This window comes from Mesoplodon bidens (assembly GCF_964165515.1).
Source record: "Mesoplodon bidens genome assembly, chromosome: 14".
In the NCBI taxonomy this organism is placed as follows: domain Eukaryota; kingdom Metazoa; phylum Chordata; class Mammalia; order Artiodactyla; family Ziphiidae; genus Mesoplodon; species Mesoplodon bidens.
The window spans coordinates 43,168,654-43,194,784 of NC_138170.1; the positions used below are offsets into that span (position 1 = coordinate 43,168,654).

At 33.7% G+C, this 26,131-nt stretch overlaps 1 protein-coding gene across 6 annotated transcripts in view; it reads left to right on the forward strand.

Annotated features, from left to right (window-relative positions):
- CCDC88A (coiled-coil domain containing 88A) overlaps positions 1-26,131 on the forward strand; it is a 123,745-nt gene that overhangs the window by 66,826 nt on the left and 30,788 nt on the right. For all 6 annotated transcript variants that reach the window (XM_081254526.1, XM_081254525.1, XM_081254530.1 and 3 more), the window contains 9 exons: positions 2,897-3,055; positions 4,661-4,807; positions 5,401-5,545; positions 8,341-8,525; positions 14,055-14,192; positions 15,763-16,833; positions 18,175-18,302; positions 21,071-21,209; positions 23,166-23,330. In XM_081254526.1, the coding sequence (XP_081110652.1) occupies positions 2,897-3,055; positions 4,661-4,807; positions 5,401-5,545; positions 8,341-8,525; positions 14,055-14,192; positions 15,763-16,833; positions 18,175-18,302; positions 21,071-21,209; positions 23,166-23,330 (2,277 nt within the window). The remainder of the gene's footprint in view (positions 1-2,896; positions 3,056-4,660; positions 4,808-5,400; positions 5,546-8,340; positions 8,526-14,054; positions 14,193-15,762; positions 16,834-18,174; positions 18,303-21,070; positions 21,210-23,165; positions 23,331-26,131) is intronic.

Consider the following 26,131-nt stretch of genomic DNA (forward strand, 5'->3'; position numbering starts at 1 on the left):
CAAAACTAGAAATCAAAACTAGAAAGGTCTTTGGAGTTTTCTTTTTTCTCTATTAGTTCTATTCAAACTTTGCTAACATTCCAGGGAGACTCTTAGGACTGACTCAGTTCCAGGTTTCTCTTTTTTATGTATTGGCTTCTGTGGGCTTGGAAGCTGGAACACCTCTAGGTCTCTGCTGTCTGATGGTGCTTTATGTTAACCTTATATATGACAGAATGCTTTTTAATTTTTCACTGTTTCTACTAAATAAGATCCAGACTTTTACTTTTTTAAATACTATTTTTATTTTTCTAATGCTTTGTGTTTTTTCATCTTGCACCAAGACTGTTTAAGAATTTGCTTCTTTTAATTACTCTGTAATGTTTCATTTTCATTTAGAGGTAGTACAAGAGGTCTTCTTTAACCCATAAATGGTAAGGATTGGGGTAAGGCTGGACAATTATTTCTTCTCCTTACTTCACCTAACCTGCCATTTTAAATTCAGGGAACATTTCACTTGTGGGATCATAAACTGGGAACTTTCTAGATGAATGAATCTAGGGATCATAATTTTTAGTTTTAGATTTGCTGTTGCTGCTATTCCACTTGGTAGCAGGGTTTTTTTGTACTTGTGTTCCATCTAAAATTGTGGTTCTCAATCTTTTTGGTCTCAAGACCCTTCTTTACTCTTGAAGATTATTGAGGATTATTTAATGTGTATTCTCTTTACTGGAATTTACTATATTTGAAATTAAAACTAAGAATTTAAAAAGTATTTATTAATTCATTTAAAAATAATACTCAGTCCACTCCATGTTAACATAAAAATTATATAGTAATTAACCATTATTTTCCAAAACAAAAAAAAATTAGCAGAATAGTAGTCTTTTATATTTTTTGCAAATGTTTTTTAAATGCCTGGATTAATTGAAGACTACTAGATTCTCATATCTATTGAATATTTCTGCATTCAGTCTGTTAAGATATCACATGCCATGTATGTAGCCTCTGGAAAACTCCACTGTCCCTTCATGAGAGAATGAGAGTGAAAACAGCAAGTACTGTCTTAGTATTATTATGAAAATAATTTTGACCTCATGAATTCCCTGGAAGGGTTTCAGGGACCCACAGATTTCCCTGGATCACACTTTTTGATTACTGCTACTCAAAGAATTAGAAGAGGGCTTTAAAAAGGTTGAATTTTAATACTTATTTCAAATGGCATAAAGATATGCACTAATCATATGCAAGTAATCATTCATGTGAAAGTATTAAAAACTCAGCAGGATTTTGGTAACATGTCTGGATAGAAACATTATTTCTCTAAAGTAACTAATGATCAACTTTTGTAAGAGTTTGCCTCTTCTGTGTTTTTACTATCTGGCATTTTAAAGTTAACTTTTCACCTTAAATTCATTGCAAATGGTTATGTTGAGGAGAGGTTTACTTACTTTAAAATATCCTGAATATTTTTTACATTCTTAATGGAGACCATGATATATAAAAGTTTTTATGCAAGCATATGCTTTTATTTTTGTATAGAAACATTAAAAAATTTTTTATTATTATTTTTAAATATTTATTTATTTATTTAGCTGCACTGAGTATTAGTTGTGGCATGCAGGATCTTCATTGCCATGTGCAGGATCTTCGTTGCTGCATTTGGGATCTTTAGTTGCAGCATGCAAACTCTTAGTTGCAGCATGTGGGATCTAGTTTCCTGACCAGGGATCAAACCCGCTCCCCCTGCATTGGGAGCACGGAGTCTTAGCCACTGGACCACCAGGGAAGCCCCTAGAAACATATATGGGGTTTTTTTTGTTTTTTTTGTTTTTTGCAGTACGCAGGCCTCTCACTGTTGTGGCCTCTCCCTATGCGGAGCGCAGCCTCCGGATGCACAGGCTCAGCGGCCGTGGCTCACGGGCCCAGCCGCTCTGCGGCATGTAGGATCTTCCTGTACCAGGGCATGAACCTGTGTCCCCTGCGTCAGCAGGCAGACTCTCAACCACTGTGCCACCAGGGAAGCCCAACATATATGTTTAAAATGCATATTCTTGGTTTAAAAAAAGGCTTTTTTATCTTCCCATTTAAAGAAAAATAATTAAGGTGTAATTTATATACCATTGAATTTACACTTTTCGCAGTTCATCGCCTTAACCACTTGGCCTCCTCGTCCCACAAAAATCACACTTTTAAAGTACACAAGTCAGGGACTTCCCTGGTGGCGCAGTGGATAAGACTCTGCGCTCCCAACGCAGGGGGCCTGGGTTCGATCTCTGGTCAGGGAATTAGATCCCATACGCATGCCGCAACTAATAGTTTGCACGCCACAGCTAAGGACCTCATGTGCTGCAACTAAGGAGCTGGGGAAATGCAACTAAGGAGCCGGCATCCCACAACGAAGACCTGGTGCAAATAAATAAATGAATGAATAAATAAATAAAAATAATAAAGTACACAAGTCAGGGACTTCCTTGGTAGTCCAGTGGTTAAGACTCTGTGCTTCCAATGCAGGGGACACGGGTTTGATCCCTGGTCGGGGAGCTAAGATCCTACATGCCACAGGGCGCGGCCAAAAAAGAAAGTATACAAGTCATTGTTTTCTTGTGTGGTTTTTTTTTTTTTTTTGCGTTACGTGGGCTGCTCACTGCTGTGGCCTCTCCCGTTGCGGAGCACAGGCTCCGGACACGCAGGCTCAGCGGCCATGGCTCACGGGCCCAGACGCTCCGCGGCATGTGGGATCTTCCCGGACCAGGGCACAAACCCGTGTCCCCTGCATCGGCAGGCGGACTCTCAACCACTGCGCCACCAGGGAAGCCCACTTGTGTGGTTTTTTGGTAAATTCTTCAAATTGTACAACCCAAGGATTATCAATTTGAAAATAATATTTTAAATATTAATATGTGTTTATATTTAGAACATGAATTTGCTTTCGGATGCTCGTTCTGCAAGAATGTATCGAGATGAATTAGATGTGCTTCGGGAGAAGGCTGTCAGAGTTGATAAGCTTGAAAGTGAAGTTAGCAGATACAAAGAGAGGCTACATGATATTGAATTTTATAAGGCAAGAGTTGAGGTATGTTATGTAATTTAAACCATTCACAGTTCTTTTCTTTAGAAGTATTATGATTTTTCAAAATGCATTTAAAGTGCACTTTAATAAATGTAAGGAACTCTTGAAACATTGAGCAAACTGTAAATAGCATCAGGTGTTTATTTTATGATAGATTAGCATATTGTTTAGACTTGTGAAAAGGGATTTTTGGATGCTATTCATTTTATTGAATTCTTTGGGGCTCTTTCATTCCTTTATTTTGTATTATATGTAGTGAAGACTTTTGAAATAAAAATAAAGTATATATCTCTACTAATTTCTAACTTGTTCCTAGAAGTGAGTGCGAAACACATTTCTGATTGCTGCTCAACTCAGAATACTAAATTAGGATCAATGAAGGGGAAATCAATATCTGTCTCCCCCTCTCTCTCTGCCCCTCCCCCCACCTCTCTCTCTATCTCTTCCCTCCCACCCCCATTTGTCTTCTCTCTTTATATATATGTATGAACAAAGTAGAAAAAACAATTTTTCTTAGTTAATGGTTGCAGTTCTGTGTTACATGATGTTGAATTTGACAGCAAGAATTTCAAAATCCTTGCTTCTTGGCATTCTTTTTTCCTTTCTCTGTGATTTCTTCATTGTCTGTAAACAGAGGAGATTTTGGTCAGTTTTAATATGGGGATAAGAAAGAAGGAGTATGCTAAATCAGGAAATGAAAACATTATAAGAGAAAGTTAGAACTTAGCCTGAATGTTACCAGAAAATAGACCCAATAGAGTGCAAAGATAAGGTGTATATCCGTTCTTTGTTAATTGTTTAAATAGGCGTATGCTGGAGGGGTGGGATAGGGAGGGTGGGAGGGAGGGAGACGCAAGAGGGAAGGGATATGGGAACAGATGGATATGTATGACTGATTCACTTTGTTATAAAGCAGAAACTAATTTAAAAAAAAAATTAAAAATAAATAAATAAATAAATAGGCGTATGCATGGCACTATTAAGGGATCCTCATGGATGCCACTGTTTTAATATACTTTCTCTTGACTTCAGCTTATAAACTGTAGGCTTAAACTTAGCAATATAGATTTGTGAACATGTCTTCAAAACATACATAGGAGTTTAAAGACGTTTACATAAAATATTTATTGATAAAGCCTTGGTTTATGATTCTGTGAGTCTTAATTCAGGTCTTGGTATTTTACTCAAAAAGCCCAAATTCTTCACTTTCAAGTAGAGAGAAACCTAAATCTATTTCAGTAAATAAATTAAGCCCTGATTCTATGGCGATTGGTGTCTTAAATATCTGGAAGACTACTTACACTGAGTTCCTTATCCTTGTGACTAAGGAATTTAAATATACCCTGACAATTTCATGTGAAATTATAGTAGTATTATTCATCCTAATGTAAGTACTGAGTATTTTGTTTATATAATAACTTAAATTCTGGGAAATAAAATGAAACCAACTATGTTTCTGTTATTCAGTAGCATTACTCTTGCATAGAACTGTTGATAAAGACCGCTTAATGTCTTACTTTATAATAAAGAATTTTTATGTTTCAGAGCTTTAAAGATTAACATATTAATGTATTTGTGACAAATAAAGCCTACTTGAAATGTTTATAGGAATTAAAAGAAGACAATCAAGTTTTATTAGAAACAAAAACCATGTTGGAAGACCAATTAGAAGGAACTCGAGCTCGTTCTGATAAATTACATGAATTAGAAAAAGAAAATTTACAACTGAAGGCTAAACTGCATGATATGGAAATGGTACGTATTATAAGGTAGATTTATTACATGGCTTCTAAGTAAAAATTCTAAGATTTATCTGATTTCCCTATAGTGACAAGGATGGCTAGTGTCCTTAAGGCCTTAACAGAGAAGAGATAGCTAAATAAATTAGATGCTTCCAATTTTATATGAATTCAGAAGTAGTAGAAATTTCTGCTTTTGTTACAGAGGGGTATTATTTATTAATTTTGACTACTGCTTTTCAGAAAACGCTAATAAGCAGTTGTGCAAACACTCCTTTAGAATATAGAAATACAACTATTTGCTAAAATTTATCATTGGGTCAGAAATCATTTGTTATATCATTAAAACAATATATTGACTATGAAGAGGTATTTTCAGTGTCCCCAAAGATCACTATAAAAAGATGTCAGAGACCTGATCAGTTTAGTGACCAGCAGTAATAATTATAATTGATTATTAGCTTCAAATTGTGAAAATTTTAAGGAACTCACTATTTATCTCATTGTACAGTTTCTGATAAATGAAAGTTATAAGTAATAACATATTAGCTTGAAATTGTACTGTTTCTTAGCTTTCTTTTCTGTCCCTACTCCCTGCCAATAAAAAAGGAGCGTGATATGGATAGAAAAAAGATTGAAGAATTAATGGAAGAAAATATGACTTTGGAAATGGCACAGAAACAAAGTATGGACGAATCATTACATCTTGGCTGGGAGCTGGAACAAATATCCAGAACTAGTGAACTTTCTGAAGGTATTTCCAATACTCTTTTTTTTTATTTAAATGGATGAATGAATAAATGAAGTTGTATTTATGCTTACATTTCTGGATATTTCATTGCTGTTCTTTATTTTCCCTGGTTGGAGATGTCACAAAAGGCCACATATCTCCCTACATAGAATTTCACAGAGTAGTGTGTTAATTTCCATATGCCTGGGTCTGGTCCTTATCTTTGCATGTCTTACAACTCAACTTTGAGTGCAGTAGCAGATTTGATCAGTTGTTTAGGCACAATTTCATGTTCATATCACAATATCAGTTTATTAATTTATTTTGAGAGATACAGCCATCTACAAAATAGAAAAGTCATTAGCTGGTCACCATGTTCTTTGACTTCAGGCAAACCTAAATAGGAAATCAGAATGCAGTGGGAATATTCTTTGGTGAATATGTAGCCAGAGTAAAGCAAGTTAAGGATCTTTATGGCTACTTTCATCAGTATGTTGGATTTTAGGATTATACCTACCATTTATACCCTGGAGGTAATGAAAGACCCCAGATAAATTTTTAACTTTTGGCTCTATTTCCCTAGGTTCCACATTAACTTGTCCTCTTTATTAAAGCTGGGGCACACACATACAATGTGGCTTTTTGTGTTAAAGCTTTGAGTTTGCTAATACTGCTATACAATACTTTATTGAAATTATACCCAGGTCACATTTATTTGAATTAGACTGGTTCCCTAATTCCTTAGTTACCCAGTATTTAGATTATTATACCTGTTTTTCTTCCTTTAGCAGATATGTATTAAGCACCTACTATGTGTAAAATATTATACCAGGCCCTGAGGATATAGTGGTGAGGTAGACACATAAGGTCTGAAAGAGCTTATAACCTGGCGCTTAAAGAAGTTACTTCTACAGATGACTCATCATATTTATTACTATTAAGCTTTTCCTAATTTTACACTTGAGAATCTAATTCCGGATTCTGGGACCCCATGTAAATTGACTTCATAGTAAGTGATTATATTCAGCTGAGAATGAATTTACTGGGATGTGTTACTTAAAATATTTGTGGAACTCTTTAACTGTATTCCATGTGAATTGAGTTACAAAGAAAACAATTCAGACTTAAATGTTTTCTACTACTACAGTAGTTAAAATTACAGTTAGGAGTTTTCTCACCTGTTAAGTGGGGATAATAACAGTAAGTACTATCTTACAGGGTTGTTGTGAGGGTTGAATTTGTTAATGAAGCCCTTTAGAACTGTGCCTAGTAAATAATGAGCATTTGAGTGTTTTTTTTTAATTATTATCATTATATCACAGTTGTTTTGCGGGGGTTATAGAACATAAAATTCATTCTGTGTGGCATAGTTTTTTTTTAACTATACAAGGGACTTTCTAGAAAATTTGCAAACTCTGGAAAAAGATAAAGGAGGAAATCAAAGTCACTAATAATTTCTTGCCTTTTACATTTCACAAAATTTGCTTCTAGAATTTTCCTACACAGGGTTATTTTTTATATCATCAGATCAGTGTGTATATACAATTAAGTTTCCTTTTTTCATCTAAGAATATAATGTAGACAATCTTCCATGTTAAAAATGTGCCGTAAGTATCCTTTTAAAGTCTTTGTAGTCTGACTGGAAGCTTCCTCAAAGCATGTAGTATTGAAAGCTTTATTAAGGCATATCATGTTTTGTAGCCTGACCTTGTTTAATTGAAATGCATGACCTCAAATCATGCAATTAGAGTTGTACTTAAGAAGACTTGGACAACTAGTGGAATTTATAAAAAGTCAATAACTACCTAGTATACTAGCTTTTAATAAAAGATTAACAATGTGCTGACTAGAACAAAAGCTTGAAATAAGAATTGAGGCTTTCTTTACTTAAAATCTAGGGGATATTTTACTCTACCTAATTTTTAAAAGAATGTATGACTTGTGTGGCTACATGTTTGTGTGTGCGTGTGTTTCTTTGCTTTTTATGGTGGAGGATTTCAAACGTACGCAAAAGTAGACAGACCCAGAAATTCCCTCCTGTATTTCTGTTTATTTCCCTTCCTGAAGTCTAGGATTTCAAAATAAATTCTAAGTGTCATATTTCATTTGTAAATCCTAATATTTTTATATCATCAAAATATTTAATGAGTCTGTTATAGGGTTATTAAAAATAATTATTTTTGGCTTACTGGAGAGCATCATTTACAGAAGTCGAAACTCAGTTTTCTTATTTTAAAAAATAGAATGCTGAAAGCTACTTAGAAAGATGATTTCTGTTGGCAGAATGGACTGCACGTTGCTGTTTATACGTAATTAGCCAGGATTCTTCATTTAGAGAAAGACTTTTTCGAAGTGACTAGTGTATAGTACTGTCTTGCCTTTCTCAGAATCAGATTAGGATTTTTTTCTCCCTCAAACTGTTTTCCTTTATCTTTGAAAGTGTGGTGTAGGATATGCTTTATACTTCTTATTTGAGTCACATAATGACTCTATTAGATACACTGGGTAATAACTATATTTTGTCAAATAACCTAAGAGTCATTGAGGTTAAAGTTAATTTCTCATGGAACTAGAACTGAAAGTCTAGTCACTTCAGTCTAAATTTTGTACTTTTTTTTTCACTAGAGTGCTTATGGATGCATTAGAAATTCAATATTTACCTGAATTTTATATCTCTTTTCTTATTGTGTCTATCTTGCATAACTTTATAAATTTTTTATAAAGTTAAGGACCAGGTGATTTAGTGTATTTACACTAAATATTTTAAATAGTGAAGAGTAAACATAGTTTTACCAGTGACGTATTTTTCAATATTATAGCACCACAAAAATCCTTGGGCCATGAGGTAAATGAATTGACATCAAGTAGGTTGTTGAAGTTGGAGATGGAAAATCAGAGTTTGACAAAAACTGTAGAAGAGCTTCGGAGTACTATGGATTCTGCAGAAGGCACCACTTCCAAAATCCTGAAAATTGAAAAAGAAAATCAAAGACTAAGTAAGAAGGTAAATAAAAATTAATATTTAATGTAATGTAAAAAAGTATATGTAAAAGTATAAATAAATAGCACTGAGATAGAACATTTATTTTCCAGCTTTTAGTGTACCCTCAATATTATTTTAACTTATTATATAAAATTTCAAACTTACATAAGTGTGAAGTGAATGAACTCATTCAGCTCTAGACTCATTCATTCAGCTTCAATAATATTAACTTATAGCCAGTCTTACTTCTACTCTTGATACTCTCCTAACAGCCACTAGATGGTTTTGAAGTAAATCCTAGATGTCGTACTATTTCACCAATAAATATCTCAGTATAAATCTCTAAAAAGTAAAGAATTAAAAAAAAAGAACAGTGACATTATCACACTTAAAAAAATCATAGTTTTTGGCCAGCATTTAAATTTTTCCAAATCTATTAAGATTTTTAAAAAATATTTTATTTGAATATGAATCCAAATAAGATCAGTACATTCAATCAGTTGTTGTGTCCCTTAAGTCTTTTTTAGTCTATAGATTGACTCTTCTTTCCTAGCAATTTTTCTGTTGAAGAAACCTCAAACAGGTGGCACATGTCTGGTTGTCTCTCTGTGATGTTAGTTGTCATAGAAAACCATTTGCTTAGATCCCTGAATTAATCAGAGTTTATAAAATCTTGATATTATATCATCCATTCTTAATTTGGTAGCTAGAGTATTTCTATAAGAAAAAACTTCTTCTGAAAAACTATTGGTTTAAAAAAAAAAACCACCACTGGTTACTCTGAGAACAGCTCTTAGGGGTAAAGTAGGATGAATGTTTGATTCTTTACCTTTATTTACCAGTTTCCTAGTAATGAATCAGTTCTCTCATATCCTCCTGAGATAGTTAGGGAGTGAGTTTGTTGTTTATTTTAGTGTTGTTATGAACTCATGGATTTAAAAATATTTAAAGTATTTTAATACACTGTACTTATTTTTCTTACTCTCCCAACTCTTTAAGCTGCTTCCTGAATCCTTATGACATGACCTTAGCACTCCTGGAGAGCTTCCTTGCTTTCTACCATGACAAAGTGTTCTCTTAAACATTTCCTGCCTCAGTCCTGAAAACAGCCATTTCTCCAAAAAGCCCTTGTTCCTTTTAGTGGGAAGTGGTATTTAGAGACCACAATTTAGGGATTATGAAACCTGAATTTTAACTAGACTTTGAACAGAAATACAAGTGTACCTTTTTTTTATTGCATTTTACTTTATTTCACTTCACAGATAATTGTGGTTTTTACAACTTGAAAGTTTAAGGCAATCCTGCTTCAGACAAATCTATCAGAACCATTTTTCTAACAGCATTTGCTTATTACTTCGTGTCTCTGTGTCACCTTTTGGTAATTTTCACAATATTTCAAACTCATTGTATTTGTTATGGTGATGTCTAATCAGTGATCTTTGATGTTAGTATTGTAATTGTTTGGGGGTGCCACAGACTACACCCATGTAAGATAGTGAACTTAACCCATAAATGGTGTGTGTGTTCTGACTTCTCCACTGACTGGTGAGTCCCCCATCTCTCTCCCTCTCCTTGGCCCTCCATATTCCCTGAGACACAACAATATTGAAATTAGGCCAGTTAATAACCTACAGTGGCCTCTGTGTTCAAGTGAAAGGAAGTGTCGCACGTCTCTCACTTTAAATCAAAAGCTAGAAATGATTAAGCTTAGTGAAGAAGGTGTGTTGAAAGCCAAGACAGGCTGAGAGAGAGGCCTCCTGCACCAGTTAGCCAAGTTGTGCATGCAAAGAAAAAGTTCTTGAAGCGAATTAAAAGTGCTACTCCAGTGAACATACGAATGATAAGAAAGTGAAAGACCATTATTGCTGATATGGAGAAAGTTTTAGTAGTCTGGATAGAAGACATGCCAGCCACAAAATTCCCTTAAGCCAAAGCCTAATCCAGAGCAATGCCCTCTCTTTGATTCTTTTAAGGCTGAGAGAGGTGAGGAAGCTTCAGAAGAAAAGTATGAACCTTGCAGAGGTTGGTTTGTGAGATTGAAGGAAAGAGCTGTCTACATAACATAAAAGTACAACAGGAAGCAGCAAGTGCTGATGTAGAAGCTGTATTTAATTATCCAGAATATCTAGTTAATATAATTAATTAAGGTGGCTACACTAAACAGTAGATTTTCAGCATAATCAAAACAACCTTCTATTGGAAGAAGACGCCGTCTAAGACTTCCATAGCTAGAGAGGGTCAGTCAGTGCTTAGGTTCAAAGCTTCAGAGAACAGCCTGACTCTCTTGGTAAGGGGCTAAAGCAGCTGGTGGCTTGAAATTGAAGTCAGTACTCATTTACCATTCCCAAAATCCTAGGGCCCTTAAGAATTCTGCTTAATCTACTTTCCCTGTGCTCTCCCAGTGGAACAACAAAGCCTGGGTGACAGCACATCTGTTTACAATATGATTTACTGACTATTCTAAGCCCACTTTTGAGACCTTACTGCTCAAACAAAAATTCCTTTCAAAATACTGCCGATCATTGACAATGTACCTGGTCACCCAAGAGCTCTGGTGTAGACTTAAAATGAGATTCATGTTTTCATGCCCACTAAGACAACATCCATCCTGCAACCCATGGATCAAGGAGTAAGTTCGACTTTCAAGTCTTATTCTTTAAGAAATATATTTTGTAAGGCTATAGGTGCCGTAGAAGGTGATTCCTCTGATGGATCTGGGCAAAGTCAATTGAAAACATTCTGGAAAGGATTCACCATTCTAGATGCCATTAAGAACATTCGTGGGGCCTCCCTGGTGGCGCAGTGGTTGAGAGTCCGCCTGCCGATGCAGGGGATACGGGTTCGTGCCCCGGTCTGGGAGGATCCCATATGCCGCGGAGCGGCTGGTCCCGTGAGCCATGGCCGCTGGGCCTGCGCGTCCGGAGCCTGTGCTCCGCAACGGGAGAGGCCACAGCAGTGAGAGGCCCACATACCGCAAAAAAAAAAAAAAAAAAAAAAAGAACATTCGTGATTCATGGGAAGAGGTCAAAGTAACAACATTAATGGAGTTTGAAAGAAGTTGATTCTGACCCTCATGGATGACTTGGAGGGGTTCAGGACTTCAGTGGAGGAAGTTTTGCAGATGTGGAGGAAATAGCAAGAGAACCAGAATTAGAAATGGAGCCTGAAGATGTGACTGAATTGCTGTACTCTGTTGATAGAACTTTAATGGATTAGGAGTTGCTTCTTATGTGTTAGCAAAGAAAGTGGTTTCTTGAGATGGAATCTACTGGTGAAGATGCTGTGAAGATAGTTGAAATGATAACAGAGGACTTAGAATATTACATAAAGTTGATAAAGCAGTAACAATGTTTAAGAGAAGTGACTCCAATTTTGAAAAATATTCTGATGCTGTTAAATGGCATTGCATGCTACAGAGAAATCATTCATGAAAGGAAGCGTCAATCAACGCATAAGAAATTGCATAGTCACCCCAACCTTCAGCAGCTACTACGCTGGTCAGTCAGCAACCATCAACAACTAGGCAAGACCCTCCACCAGCAAAAAGATTATGATTTACTGAAGGCTCAGATGATGGTTAACATTTTTAGCAGTAAAGTATTTGAAGGTCTGTACATTGTTTTTTTAGACATAATGCTATTGCACACTTAATAGACTACAGTGTAGTGTAAACACAGCTTTTATATGCACGGGGAAACCGTAAAATTCATGTGACTCATTTAATTGCGGTATTTACTTTATTGCAGTGATCTGGATCCAAACCTGCAATATCTCTGAGATATTCTGTTTTCCAATTGTGGGACAGTTAGACCAAGTAATTTATTTTTGCATATCTTTCTGCCTACACACACACACACACACACACACACACACACACACACACTAGACATAAATAGAAATCATATTATAAAAGCATACCTGATATTTTTATCATGAACCCCTTCCATCACATATGCTCTCTAAAATGTGCTTTCACTTTTGTTTCCAGTTCTTGGTCACTGTGAACAATACTGTAATAAATATTCTTATACATGTGTCCTTATGAATTAATTTTTATTTCTATTTGTAGTCAGCCATGTCTAGTTTTTCCTTCGATGGATCCTGGGTTTCTAGACTCGGTTATGAAAATCCCTCTAATTTTTAGACCAGTAGTTTTGAACAGGTATGCCTCAGAATCACTTTCAGGACTTGTTAAGGTACAGATTGCTGAGCTCTATGCCCAGGGCTTGTCATTTGGTAGGTCTGGGGTGGGGGCTAAGAATTCTCATTTCCAACAAGTTCCTAGGGGATGCTCATCCTGCTGTTTTGGAGCCATGCCTTGAGAACTGCTGCCTTTGATAATGCAGATAGACTAGACTCCTTGATTTTCTTGCAAGATCTTTACTCTCTTAAAACATTTTGCATCATCTTTAGTTCACTAACCAAATAATCTTAATAAGTATTTCACAATAAATATAGTGTTAAAGTAAGAGTGGCCATTTAGAATTCGGAACAGTTTTATTTTTGTTGTCACTATAATTGGATCTGGAAATTTGATTTTTAAATTAGCTTTAAAGTCTAATTAGTAAATTCTTATGATTCCAGCAATTTTTGATCAATTCATTGTATATCTTTTGTAAGCTGAATGTTTCACTTGAATTCCATAACACAACAGATGCATTTAATTAAATAACTACAATCCATATATTTCAATCAATAATGGGAGAACCAGATTAGTTATTAATAGCTTAAAGTTTCCTGATTGTATAAATTAATGTTGAATTGAGTTATTGGATTAGATTTGTGACTTGATGCTTTTGAGATGTTACTTCTTAGAGTTCCTAACTATTAATATAAAGAGTTAAGTAATATTTAAACTGAAGTGGAGTATTTTACATACCCAAATCTTCTTTATTTTTTTTATTACCTGGTTTGAATATGTTATATAATGGGAAATCAATAGTTTGGTATATTTTGAAGTTGAATTTGCTTTTTCATTTTTATTAACCTCATACTTTATTATATCTTTAAAATGTATAATTCACAATAAATTTAAACGTATAATTTAAGTATTTGCTGGAGTTTTGTTCAGACCTTATTTGTCTCTAGTAATCTCCTTTTTTCTTTCTCTTTTCTTTTTATTTTAATCCAAGTCCCTTCTTGTTTCCTCATTTTCTCATCTTTTCCTTCTTGAGCACTGAAATTCCTTGACTAATTAAAATTTCACTTTACAAATCCATTCAAGCCAAGAGAGTTTTCAATAAGATTTGTACATTCTTCATATGGCACGTGTGTATGTATTTAGTTATGTTTGTGTTTAGAAGTAGAACTTTGCCCTCAAAGATGCAGAGGATAAGAAAGATAGTCATGTTACGTACATTTTATACAGCTGCTAAAATTAGCTCGGAATGTTATCAATACTTGAATTTTTCTATGAAATTCTTAAATTGCACCATTTGAGTATTAAAACTGTGTTCTATCCTTTATTCAATGATTAGCTTTTGTTTTTACATGTTTCCACTATTGTGAAATATTTAATGATATATTGTTTTGTGATTTCATTTTCTCCAGGTTGAAATTCTTGAAAATGAGATTATTCAAGAAAAGCAAAGTCTTCAAAATTGTCAGAATTTAAGCAAGGACCTAATGAAGGAGAAAGCTCAGCTTGAAAAAACAATTGAAACACTTAGAGAAAATTCAGAGAGACAGGTTCTTAAATTTCCTATTAAGCAACATATTTTAAAATTTATTAGCACAAGTTATTTTAAAGCTTGTGCAAAATGTTCATAATAACGTTAAATGGAAATATTTTAGAATTTTTTAGATTTTAACATAACTATGGTTTTACCTCATTTTCTATCCCATGCATTTTAGGAAAGTTGAAGGGAAAGCTTTAGAATTTTTTAAATTGCCAGTGTGCTTAATAATTATCTGGTATAAAATTTTGTGGTACCTGTGTTTGAATCGCTTTCAAGTGTCATTGGAATAGAACTGCAGATTTTAAAGTCCCTGAATGAAGTTGGGGTGAAATGCAGCTCTACTCTGATCCCACTAAGGAGGGACAAGTGGTGGCAGCACATATCTTGGATATTTTCGTACTTGCTTTCAAGTGTTTATTGGTTATTCTCATTTTATGCTTGAGGAAACTGAGAATTGAATAGATTAAGTGACTGGCTGTTTTAAATTTTCTAATTTTTAGAAGTAAAATGGAGACTTACCTGACAGTCCAGTGGTTAGGACTTTGCGCTTACACTGCAGGGGTCACGGGTTTGATCCCTGGTCAGGGAACTGAGATCCCACACCCTGCATGCTGCACAATGTGGCCAAAAAGAAAAAAAAAAAAGTCAAATGATTTGTTTTGTATTATCTAGGTTATAGTCCTCAGGCCACCTATAAAAATACAGATTTCCATAGAGCTACAGAAGAAAAATTCTAGAGCTAAGTATGAATCTCTACTTTTACAAGGTTCTCGGGATTGTTTTACACACTGAATTTTAAGAACCATTACAATAGGCCATGGTATAAATTGGATGGACTAGTTTTAAAATGTACCAGAGATTTTGTTATTTTGATGTTTCAAAATTAGAATTCTTTTAGGGAATAAATACACACCAATATACATGCACATAGAGCAAATAGTGTATTTACTGAGTATTCACTGTGTATATGCATTGTGAAATCTATTGAATGAACGTAAAAGCTTGTATCTTCAAGAAGATATGTATGTACACTTCACCTATACTCATATTGCAATTTAAATCATGTAGCCATAAATGATCTGAAGATCATTTTGATTAATATTCAATACATTTCTCTTAACCATTCCTTTACATTATGGATTCCCTAAAGATGTGAACTTTAAAGACTTGTCAGTATATGTACACAGTGATCTCTCAGTAAATATTTGTCAATTAAAATTAAGGTAGACGGTTTTAGCACCTTTTTTTTTTTTTTTTTTTTGCGGTACGTAGGCCTCTCACTGTTGTGGCCTCTCCTGTTGCGGAGCACAGGCTCCGGACGCGCAGACTCAGTGGCCATGGCTCAGGGGCCCCACCACTCCGCGGCATGTGGGATCTTCCCAGACCAGGGCACGAACCCGTGTTCCCTGCATCGGCAGGCGGACTCTCAACCACTGCACCACCAGGGAAGCCTGGTTTTAGCACTTTTTTATGGTGTGATTTCCCTGTTAGTTTTTTTGGGGGGGAAAACTATGTTAGTTAAAATATTTAGTTAATGTTCAGTTAAGTTTTAAATTTTCTCCTTTCTTTTTTTTAATTAGATTAAAATATTGGAACAGGAAAATGAACATCTGAATCAAACTGTATCCTCCTTAAGGCAGCGCTCCCAGATAAGTGCTGAAGCAAGGGTGAAAGACATTGAAAAAGAAAATAAAATTCTCCATGAATCTATCAAGGAAACCAGTAGCAAGCTAAGCAAGATTGAATTTGAAAAAAGGCAAATCAGAAAAGAATTGGAACATTATAAAGAAAAAGGAGAACGCGCAGAAGAACTTGAAAATGAGTTACATCATCTTGAAAAAGAAAATGAATTGTTACAGAAAAAGATAACCAATTTAAAAATTACTTGTGAAAAAATTGAGGCCTTAGAACAAGAAAATTCAGAGCTAGAAAGAGAAAATAGGAAATTTAAAAAAACATTGGATAGCTTTAAAAACCTTAGTTTTCAGTTAGAATCCCTAGAGAAAGAGAATTCCCAGCTTGATGAGGAAAACTTAGAACTGCGAAGGAATGTAGAATCTTTGAAGTGTGCAAGCATGAAAATGGCTCAGCTACAACTAGAAAACAAAGAACTGGAAAGTGAAAAAGAACAACTTAAGAAAGGTTTAGAGCTCATGAAAGCATCTTTCAAGAAAACAGAACGCTTAGAGGTTAGCTACCAGGGTTTAGATACAGAAAATCAAAGGCTACAGAAAGCTCTAGAAAACAGCAATAAAAAAATTCAGCAGTTGGAAAGTGAACTACAAGACTTAGAGATGGAAAATCAAACATTGCAAAAAAACCTAGAAGAGTTAAAAATATCTAGCAAAAGACTAGAACAGCTAGAAAAAGAAAACAAATCATTAGAACAAGAGACTTCTCAACTGGAAAAGGATAAGAAACAACTGGAGAAGGAAAATAAGAGACTCCGACAACAAGCAGAAATAAAAGATACCACATTAGAAGAAAATAATGTGAAAATTGGAAATTTGGAAAAAGAAAACAAAACCCTTTTCAAAGAGATTGGTATTTATAAAGAATCCTGCATTCGTCTGAAAGAATTAGAGAAAGAAAATAAGGAGCTTGTAAAAAGAGCAACTATTGATATAAAAACTTTAGTTACATTACGAGAGGTAAATATAGTTACTTAAATTTCAGACAAATATTTTTTATATTTTTAACTCAGGGCTCTTTAACTTTTATTGCAGTAATTTGCATCATCTATTTATGGTTCAAAGTAGAAATTTAGAATTAGAAGCAGTTTCCAAGTTTCCTACTTTTGTTAAACTAAGGAGTAAATGTAAATTGTAATTTTAAAGAAATTGTAATAATAAGGTTTCAATGTGTTATCTGACTTATTTATTCATTATAATTTTATACTTTTATCTCAGAGTAATATTAAAACCTTTGATCAAAACTGTTACTGAATGTGATAGCTACTAGTATTGAATGTGCCAAATACTGGACAGTTTTTACAGCCAGTCCTTTATAGGTGTTATCTCCATTAGATTAGAAAACTGAGGTTCAGAGACATTAAGTAACTTTCTTAACACCACAATGGTAGATTTGGATTCCTGGATTTAAATCCAGATCTTTCAGACTTCAAAGCTCCTTGAATTTTGACTTCTAAGCTACAGAATGCAAATCAGATTGAATTTAAAGGTCAACGTTGAACAATTGGTAGTTGGTTGGATCTGTGTGTTGAGAAGAATTCTGAAATTTATGAGTAGATCGACAATAAATTGTTGGTATAGCTCAGGAGATAGCATGCTTGGCTCTTACTTGCTAACCCTATGCTATACTATATATGATAACCCTTTAAGTTCAATTGAAAAATATCTTAGTTAGCATTCTGGCAGAAGCTCACATTGGGAAATATGCCTTTCTGCTAAAGAGGCATTGAGAAGGGACCATTATTATTCTTTCTTTTTTTTTTTTTTTTTTAACTTTCTGTTGTTCTACAGTCTTACAGACATGAACAGTAGGTTCCTGGTCCCATCTCTAAGAATTCCCCCTAGTTATTCAGTTCAATATCTTAGGCCTCTTCCACTGGGAGAGGGGTCCTTGTGGTGGGAGAAGGGTGTTATATCTAACATATATTCATAGGAAGAAATGTGCAATAAGGTTCTAGTTCATTATTAAATTAATTGATATGTGTTGTTTTCCCCAAGTTTTCAAGCCTAAGGTGTGTAATCACAAGTACAAGTTTCTCCTTTTAGTTTTTAAACACTAAAAACTTAAAACGAACTATTAGCAAACTAAAAGAAGGAAAACAGTACTCTTTGAACTAGGTGATAATTTTGTTGCCTAACTATTTTTTATTGATGAAGGAAAATGCTCAGCAACAGCATTTCTGTCTTTCCTGGTTTAAATTGTATGTATTCCTGGATAGTGGTAGTTGGAATCTTGGCTGAATTTCTTGGATGCTTATGTTCATAACACTCATGTGAGTTTTGCATTACTTTTAAAATAAGGATTTGGTGAGTGAAAAACTGAAGACTCAACAAATGAATAATGATCTTGAAAAGTTAACTCATGAGCTTGAGAAGATAGGGTTAAATAAAGAGCGACTCTTACATGATGAGCAGAGTACTGATGACAGGTGAGTACTAAGTCTATCTGAGAAACAGTGGAAATAATTTTTTTGTTTTTCAAACATTAATTTTGAGACTGAGAAGCAATTAATATATGAAAATAATGTGAAAAACTAAGACTTGACAAACAGAATAAAAATTAACTTATATATTTTAATTTGAGAGTTTTCAACAGGTTTAAAGAGAATTTACCATGGTAAATATAGTCTATCAGTTAATTGGATTTTCAGGTAGTCTACTATTTGCAGTCAAATGCTCTACCCCTGAAGGTAGTCTACTATTTGGCATCTAGTTAGCCACGTGATTCCAGCTAGAATAGAAGTGTGTATTGTTAAGAATATTGTTTTTTGTACACTAGATTTTAATTCATTGGAATTTTTGTAACTATATAATTTGTATTTTTGCTGTCTACCCATTATTACTGTTCTAGTAAGTATATTTTATATTAAATATATATAGGAAAAATTAATGCTGATTATATGGGATTTATTTATGTAATTTTGAGAATATTCAAAGTTAATAGAATAGATTGATACTTTTAAAAGTTAGTTCTATAATAACAAATAGAAGTAATTTGAGGCATTTATTCTAGCAATCAATTCAAGCAATCTTAATTGAATTAATTACTATATAGATATTTCGTGAGAAAATATTTTTTGAGTTAAACACATCGTTAATGGACAATTTAGTTGACTACCTTTTAATATAGATACTGAATATGCATCTCTGCTTTATTCAGACAGATTTTCTACCTGTCATGTGTAAGACATTTTAAATGTAGAGCAAAAAGTACAGCAAACCATACAGCTGCCTGTTTTAAATTTATAAACCCAGCTTTTGAGGGGCCCTTCACACTGTGGTATCTCTTCCCAAACCTTACTTCATACAATTAATCAATGTTAATTAAGCTTTTATTACCTGCTGATTATCAGGCATCAAATAAATAATAATGTTTCAGCTGGATCTTGAAGAATGACAGAAATTTGCAAGGTGGAAATGGGGAAGGGCATTCCATGCAAATAAAGCACAAAGGTGTGTTGAGCAATCCTGAGTGACATTATAGATGGATTAGAAAAGGGACAAATTTGAAGGTACAGAGACCATTTAGGAAGCTATTAGTAATACTCTAGGCAAGATGTAAATGTATTCATTAATCCACACATTTTCGTTTATAATGAAAGCATTAGATATGGAGATAAGGGTATGTATATTGAAATAAAACTTTTAGGAAAGGGAATTGAGAACAGTTAACAACTATGATCGAATCGGGGGGATCAGGAAACAAAGTGTCTTAAGCCACTAAACCTGCTTCTTTCTCAGCAAGTAAGTTAACCTTAACATCACAAAGAAAATTAGAGTTCACAGACATAAATTCCCTTAACATTCCATGCCCTCCATCTTGGAATTATGTGTATCTGCATCTGTCTTTACCTCTAATCTCAGATGGTATCCCTAATTCTTTTGTTAGTCTAACCTTTTCATCTTTCAGTTGATGTCGTTCCCTCTGACCCCCTTTGAAAATACAATTATTATTAAGATATTTATTCTTGCCATCAAGGAATATACAGTCTAATTGTGGAATTGAATATATAAATAGATAGAGTGCAACAAAGTAAATTTAGTGGTGGAATTGCAAACAGTGCAATGTGATCACTCTTGTCTTTCTCTTTTAATAGCTCTTTTTCCTGTGCTTTCTCTTTCAATATGGTTTCCTAGGGTTATGTTGTTAAGCCTCTTATCCATTCCATGAGCATTCCTGTCCATCATCTCAGCTAATACCCATATTATTCTCTGCTTACTGGACATCTCTATCTGGACAGTCCAGAACTCAGGCATCACTAATTTAATATATCCAAAGTCACACTCATTACATGCTTTAAAATTGCTGACTCAAGCCAATACCAAAATGAGTGAGATTTGTTCGCTTTTCTCAATGAACTTAAAATCTGGCTGAGCAGAAAATATATACACACAAATTAATTACAGTAAGAGGCAGAGTATGATAAAAGTTTCTCATATTTGTACTTTAGGTTTTTATTTGGTTTAGTCATTGAGGTTCTCAGGTGTAGAAATAGATTAATCCGTAATTCCTAGTCTGTGGTTCACTCTCAAAGTGTGTTCATGAACTGTCCTTTTTTGTAAAAAAAAAAAAAAAAAAAATCTTAGGAATAATATAAATATTCATGAACCCACCATTCAAAAAGATAACTAAAATTTTGACACTCAGATCTATCTTCCTCTTCCTGTTCTGTCACCAGTATCTTGTGTCTTAACATATCATTCCTTTTTTTTTTTAGTATTCTGCAAGTACTCTATGCCCTGAACGTAGTCTTCAGTGAGCTTTAAGTCAACTATTCATATGTACTTGTATAAATACATTATAAATTAATATCAGATGAATGCTTAATAATGTGATAAATCCATCTACTTACTCTTTGTATAGATTCTATTCTTATAAAACTGAAAGGAATATTTTGAGACTCAGATCTTCCAGATGCCTTTTTTGAGTACTAATTTTTGCTTTTGACAGCCTAAAATGTAATTTGGAGCTGTGATTTACTGATTTACTCAGTGATTTTTTGTTTTTTCATTACCAGGAATAGTTTAAAAGGGGGAGTGGGTAGTAAGAGCAGGATAATTTAATTTGCTTCTTTTTTAAAAAGACTATTTTATAAAGTCTATTTATAATATCAGTATCTGTGGTCATAAATTATCTTTAAAAATAATTTTCTGACCTCCAGTAATGAACTATATTATTTTTATACTTGGATAATAGATACAAACTTTTGGAATCAAAATTAGAATCTACTCTAAAGAAGTCCCTTGAAATAAAAGAAGAAAAAATCGCTGCATTAGAAGCTCGATTAGAAGAGTCCACAAATTATAACCAGCAGTTGCGCCAAGAACTTAAAACAGTAAGTGTGACTTCCTTGGAAAGAATTTTAATTGTCTTTTTTTTTTTTTCTTTTTTGGCCCCATGGCACGGCTTGCAGGATCTTAGTTCTCTGACCAGGGATTGATCCTGGATTGAACCCAGGCCCTGGCAGTGAAAGCACCGAGTCCTAACCACTGGACCACCAGGGAACTCCCTAATTGTCAAATAGTTGGACAGAAAAGTGTAAAGTAGAAAATAAAAATGAAACAATTTTATTAACATTTTGTCTATTCTTCCTTTTTCTTAAATTTTAGAATATTCTTAAACAGATCTTTGTCATGTAGTTTGTAACAAACTATTTTGTCTATACACTATAATTTATTCAATCCTATTTCATCTATGAATCTCCCTCATGCAGTAAGGGACATATCAGAATTGTGAGAGTGGGATGGGGAAGAGGCAGGCTTATTTCATTGGGAGGAACTCTCAGTGTGATTCTGACACTTCTGACACTAAAATAGGAGACTGGAAATGGTGTCATCCATCCATGTTATTAAGACGTTGAAAGTATTAAAAAAAAAAGTGGAAAATCAGGATCCTAGAACACCTGTTAGGTCACTTGCCAAGATTTAAATTACATTCTATCTTGGCATCTTTTTTTCTTTAGTCTCACATCATTCTTTTCTAACTCAGTAGTAGTAGCAAAGTTTGAGCCATAAGCTTTCTTAAGGTTGCATCAGACATTGAATTATTTTAAACATTTTTATCCTTGTCTCAATAGAAAGTTTGGGGTTAATTTAGAAATTTATTATAATCATTTCCTAGGATAAACTAGTAATTCAGGATAAGTATAATAATCATCAATTTAAATTGAAGAGAGCAATTAAGTTAATAAGTTAATAGTTAATTTTGGCTGATTACCAAGTTGTTAGTTTTTTTGTTTTTTTGTCTGCATTGGGTCTTCGTTGCTGTGCGTAGGCTTTCTCTAGTTGCGGCGAGTGGAAGCTAGTCTTCGTTGTGGTGCATGGGCTTCTCATTGTGGTGGTTTCTGGTTGCGGAGCCTGGGCTCGCGGCACGCGGGCTTCAGTAGTTGCAGCACGTGGGCTCAGTAGTTGCGGCACGCGGCCCCTAGAGCATGCAGGCTTCAGTAGTTGTGGCACACAGGTTTAGTTGCTCCGCGGCTTGTGGGATCTTCCTGGATCAGGGCTCAAACCCGTGTCCCCTGCATTGGCAGGTGGATTCTTAACCACTGCACCACCAGGGAAGTCCCCAAGTTTTTAGTTTTGATTTTGCTCTCTTAAAGTAGGATTTGGTTATACCAGAAAACCAGAAAACCCTAGATAAGATACATCCTTGGTTTGCTCACTCTTCATAAAAATGAATTACAGAAATTTTATGTGGGTCAGTATCTGAATAAAGAAGTCATTTATTTATTACCATAGGTCATTCTGAGCAACAAAATCCTTCTTAAAAGGCCAGACATATATAGATACTTCTTCAACTTTAGGTATCTTTTTAAGGGGAATTAATATATGTGTCAAGTCTTTATTTGTTCCTGATATGGGAATCTCTGAAATCTCTAAATCAGCTATAAATAGCTCTAAAAACAATTGTTAGTATCTAGCAGCATGTCTATATCCAGTTAATCTATCCTTCAGTGATATTTTCGTCATAAATAGTAGGATCTGAAATTATAAAATATATTGTAGGAACATGGCATATAAGCAGAGTATATTTAATATTTCTACAGGATTTGAATTTTACAAAGCATAAATTGTGATCATAATAATAATGATAATCATGTGTATTACTTTTCATATTTTTAAATGAACTGTCTCTCACATTCACCAGACCATTGTGGAGTCAAACTAATTATGATAAATATTATAACCTTGGTGGTATGTTTTTTCCCCATTAAAATATTATAAATAAACTAAAACAATATTATAAATCAACTATACTTCAATTTTTAAAAATATTTTAAATAAAATTTTAGGTGAAAAAGAATTATGAAGCTCTCAAGCAGAGACAAGATGAGGAAAGGATGGTACAGAGCTCTCCTCCAATTTCTGGTGAAGATAACAAATGGGAGCGAGAAAGTCAAGAAACAACCAGAGAGCTTCTGAAAGTTAAAGACAGATTAATTGAAGTTGAAAGAAATGTAAGTAGTTTAGTAGGAATAAGGTTTTTTAGAAGTAAAGGATCATTGAATATATAACTCAGAAAATTTATCTAATTTGTAGCTTTGTTCATTTTATACTTTCTTGACTGGTTTATTTTTTAATATTAAAAACACACAGAAAAACTAATAATTTAATATTCTTTTCTTCGTCACCCTCATGTAAGTCCATCAGCAAGCTTTGTCAACTCTGTCTTGTAAATATAACCCAAACTCATCTACTTCTCTTCATCTCTGCTGCTACCACTCTAGTCTAAGGTACCATTATCTCTCATCTGGACTATTAGAGTATCCTCCTAACTGGCCTGCCCCTTCCCCTCCCAAACTAACCCATTCTCAATGTAGTAACCTAGAGTTATTTTTAAAACATAATCCAGGTCATATCATTTTCCTAGATAAAATCTTCAATGGCTTCCCATTTCATTTATAATAAAATCCATATTCTTTACTGCATCTGTAAGATCCTTTTTGATATTGCCCTGCCTGTATCTCTGACCTTATACCATATTATTCTTCCACCAACCATTCTTATTAATCAGGGGATAATATTATTATTATCTGTTAATATGTGGAAAACATGGAACAGCGACTGGCACATAATAAGTAAATTAATTCTAGTCATATTGGCCTTTTCTGTTTGTTCCTGTCTCAGGGCTTTTCTGTTTGCTTGCCCTACCTGGAACATGTGACTGGCTTCTGTTAGCATTCAGGTCTCATAACACATATCTTCTACAAGAGGTTTTCCCTGACCCCTTCCCCCAGTAAAGTAGCTATCCCCAACTTAAACCATTTACTGTCACATCACTGCCTTGTTTAGTTTCTTTATAGAACTTTTTACCAGTGAAATTCTTTTATTCATTGATTTATTGTTTGACTACTATAAAAAACCTCCTTGAACGCAGGTAGCTTGTCCTTCTTTTACATCACTGTGCCTTCAGTATGTAAAACAATGCTTGGTAGATAGCAGATACTTAATAAATACTCACTGAGTGAGTTTACTAAATATTTGACAGTAGAAAATAATCAAACAAATTCAACAACCATTTATCCTTCAAAGATAAATGAGCTTAAAGAACTTAACATGCTAACAAGTAAAATAGTTGTGGTTTTTATTGTTTTGTAGTTTAGTATTAATTGAAAACTTTAAGCCGTGAAGTCAAAAATTAATCTCCTTCATTACTGGTTTCTACTTTCTCATCCAAAAATAATCACTGAACACAGTTTTATCTTCCCAGAAAAATGTTTGTGATTTATCTGTTTATAGACGTATATTTCTTTTACAGATTTACACTTGTGGGATCTTATTTCCATTTTTCAATTATGTTATCTTAGAGATCTATTTTAGCAGATACAGAGCTATATCATTTTATTTAATAACTGTGTATTGTATTATTCCATTGTGTACATGTTACCATAATTTAAATAAATCCCACATCAGTGGACATTTATTTTCAGATTTTGCTGCAGTGAAAATCCATATATAACATGTTCATAGGGTAATAAATTCCTGTCAGTAGAATTGATAGGACAAAGAGCATATATATATATATATACACATATTTCGGTGTGTATGTGTGTGTGTTTAATTTTTTTAACATCTTTATTGGAGTATAATTGCTTTACAATGCTGTGTTAGTTTCTGCTTTTTAATTTTAATTGATATAATTTTCAGAAATATCAATTTTCAATCCCACTAACAGAATACCTATTTTTTCAGATTAACATTGGATATTACCAGTTTTAATTTTTATTGAAGTGATAGGAGAAAATATTTTGTGTGTTTTATATTATTAGTGAGCTATTTTATGTCTTTTTATGTATATATCAGCCATATATGAATACCTGTGTTTCATTATTCAGTGATATATATGTATAGATCAATCACTTGGATTAATAATTACATTTCAGAAAATTTGGTGTGTAATGTTGTATAAGATAAATCTCTTTTTCCATTGACTTCCTCTGTAAATTTCCATTGGGGGAAAAATTTACCTGGTTGTCATAGTTTAGCCATTTTAGATGATGGGTTTATAAAGATGGCTACCCTATATTAGACTGGTAACTTTTGTGCATTTGCTAGTACATATATTGTTAACTTCATACTTTTCCATTGTAAACTTTTTCCTGTTCTGAGATATCTAATCTCAGTTATCTCTTCCATTCATTATAGACTGTAGGAATTTTTCTTATTCTTAGGGAATACCCAGACTTATCATTAGAGTTTGTACATTTTGGTTTCTAAGGAGCTGACCTATAATAGTAGTTAACATGTGTAGGTGAAAAATGGTTCACCTCTTTGGTGTATCAAAATGGTATACAAGTACATCATTATTCCATATTATTTTCCAGTGTATATTTTTTTTTCATCCTTTTTATGTGATCAAATGAACAAAACACAAGTACAATATCAACACCCATTTTTAAAGCATTTTTCTTCCTCAGCTTTGATTTTATGGTATAATATATGGGTCAAATCATGACTTGCCTTTTATGCAGTGATATGTAGTATATATAACCTGAAAGCCTATAAAGTGAATGTTGTCTTCGTCCCATAAGGTAGATATGATAAAAGTGATCTGTTGTGATTCAGTTGTAACTTTTTTTGCATGTTGCAATTATACAGATTCTGGCCTTGTACATTAAAGTTTTGTTTTGGTTTTCTAGAGGATTCTTTGTTTATACTTTTTGATGCTAATTTTTAAATGAATTTTTATTTAGAAATAATCTTGAAAATGTAATATCCATAACAAACATTTTATTATCTATCACATTAAATATAACGA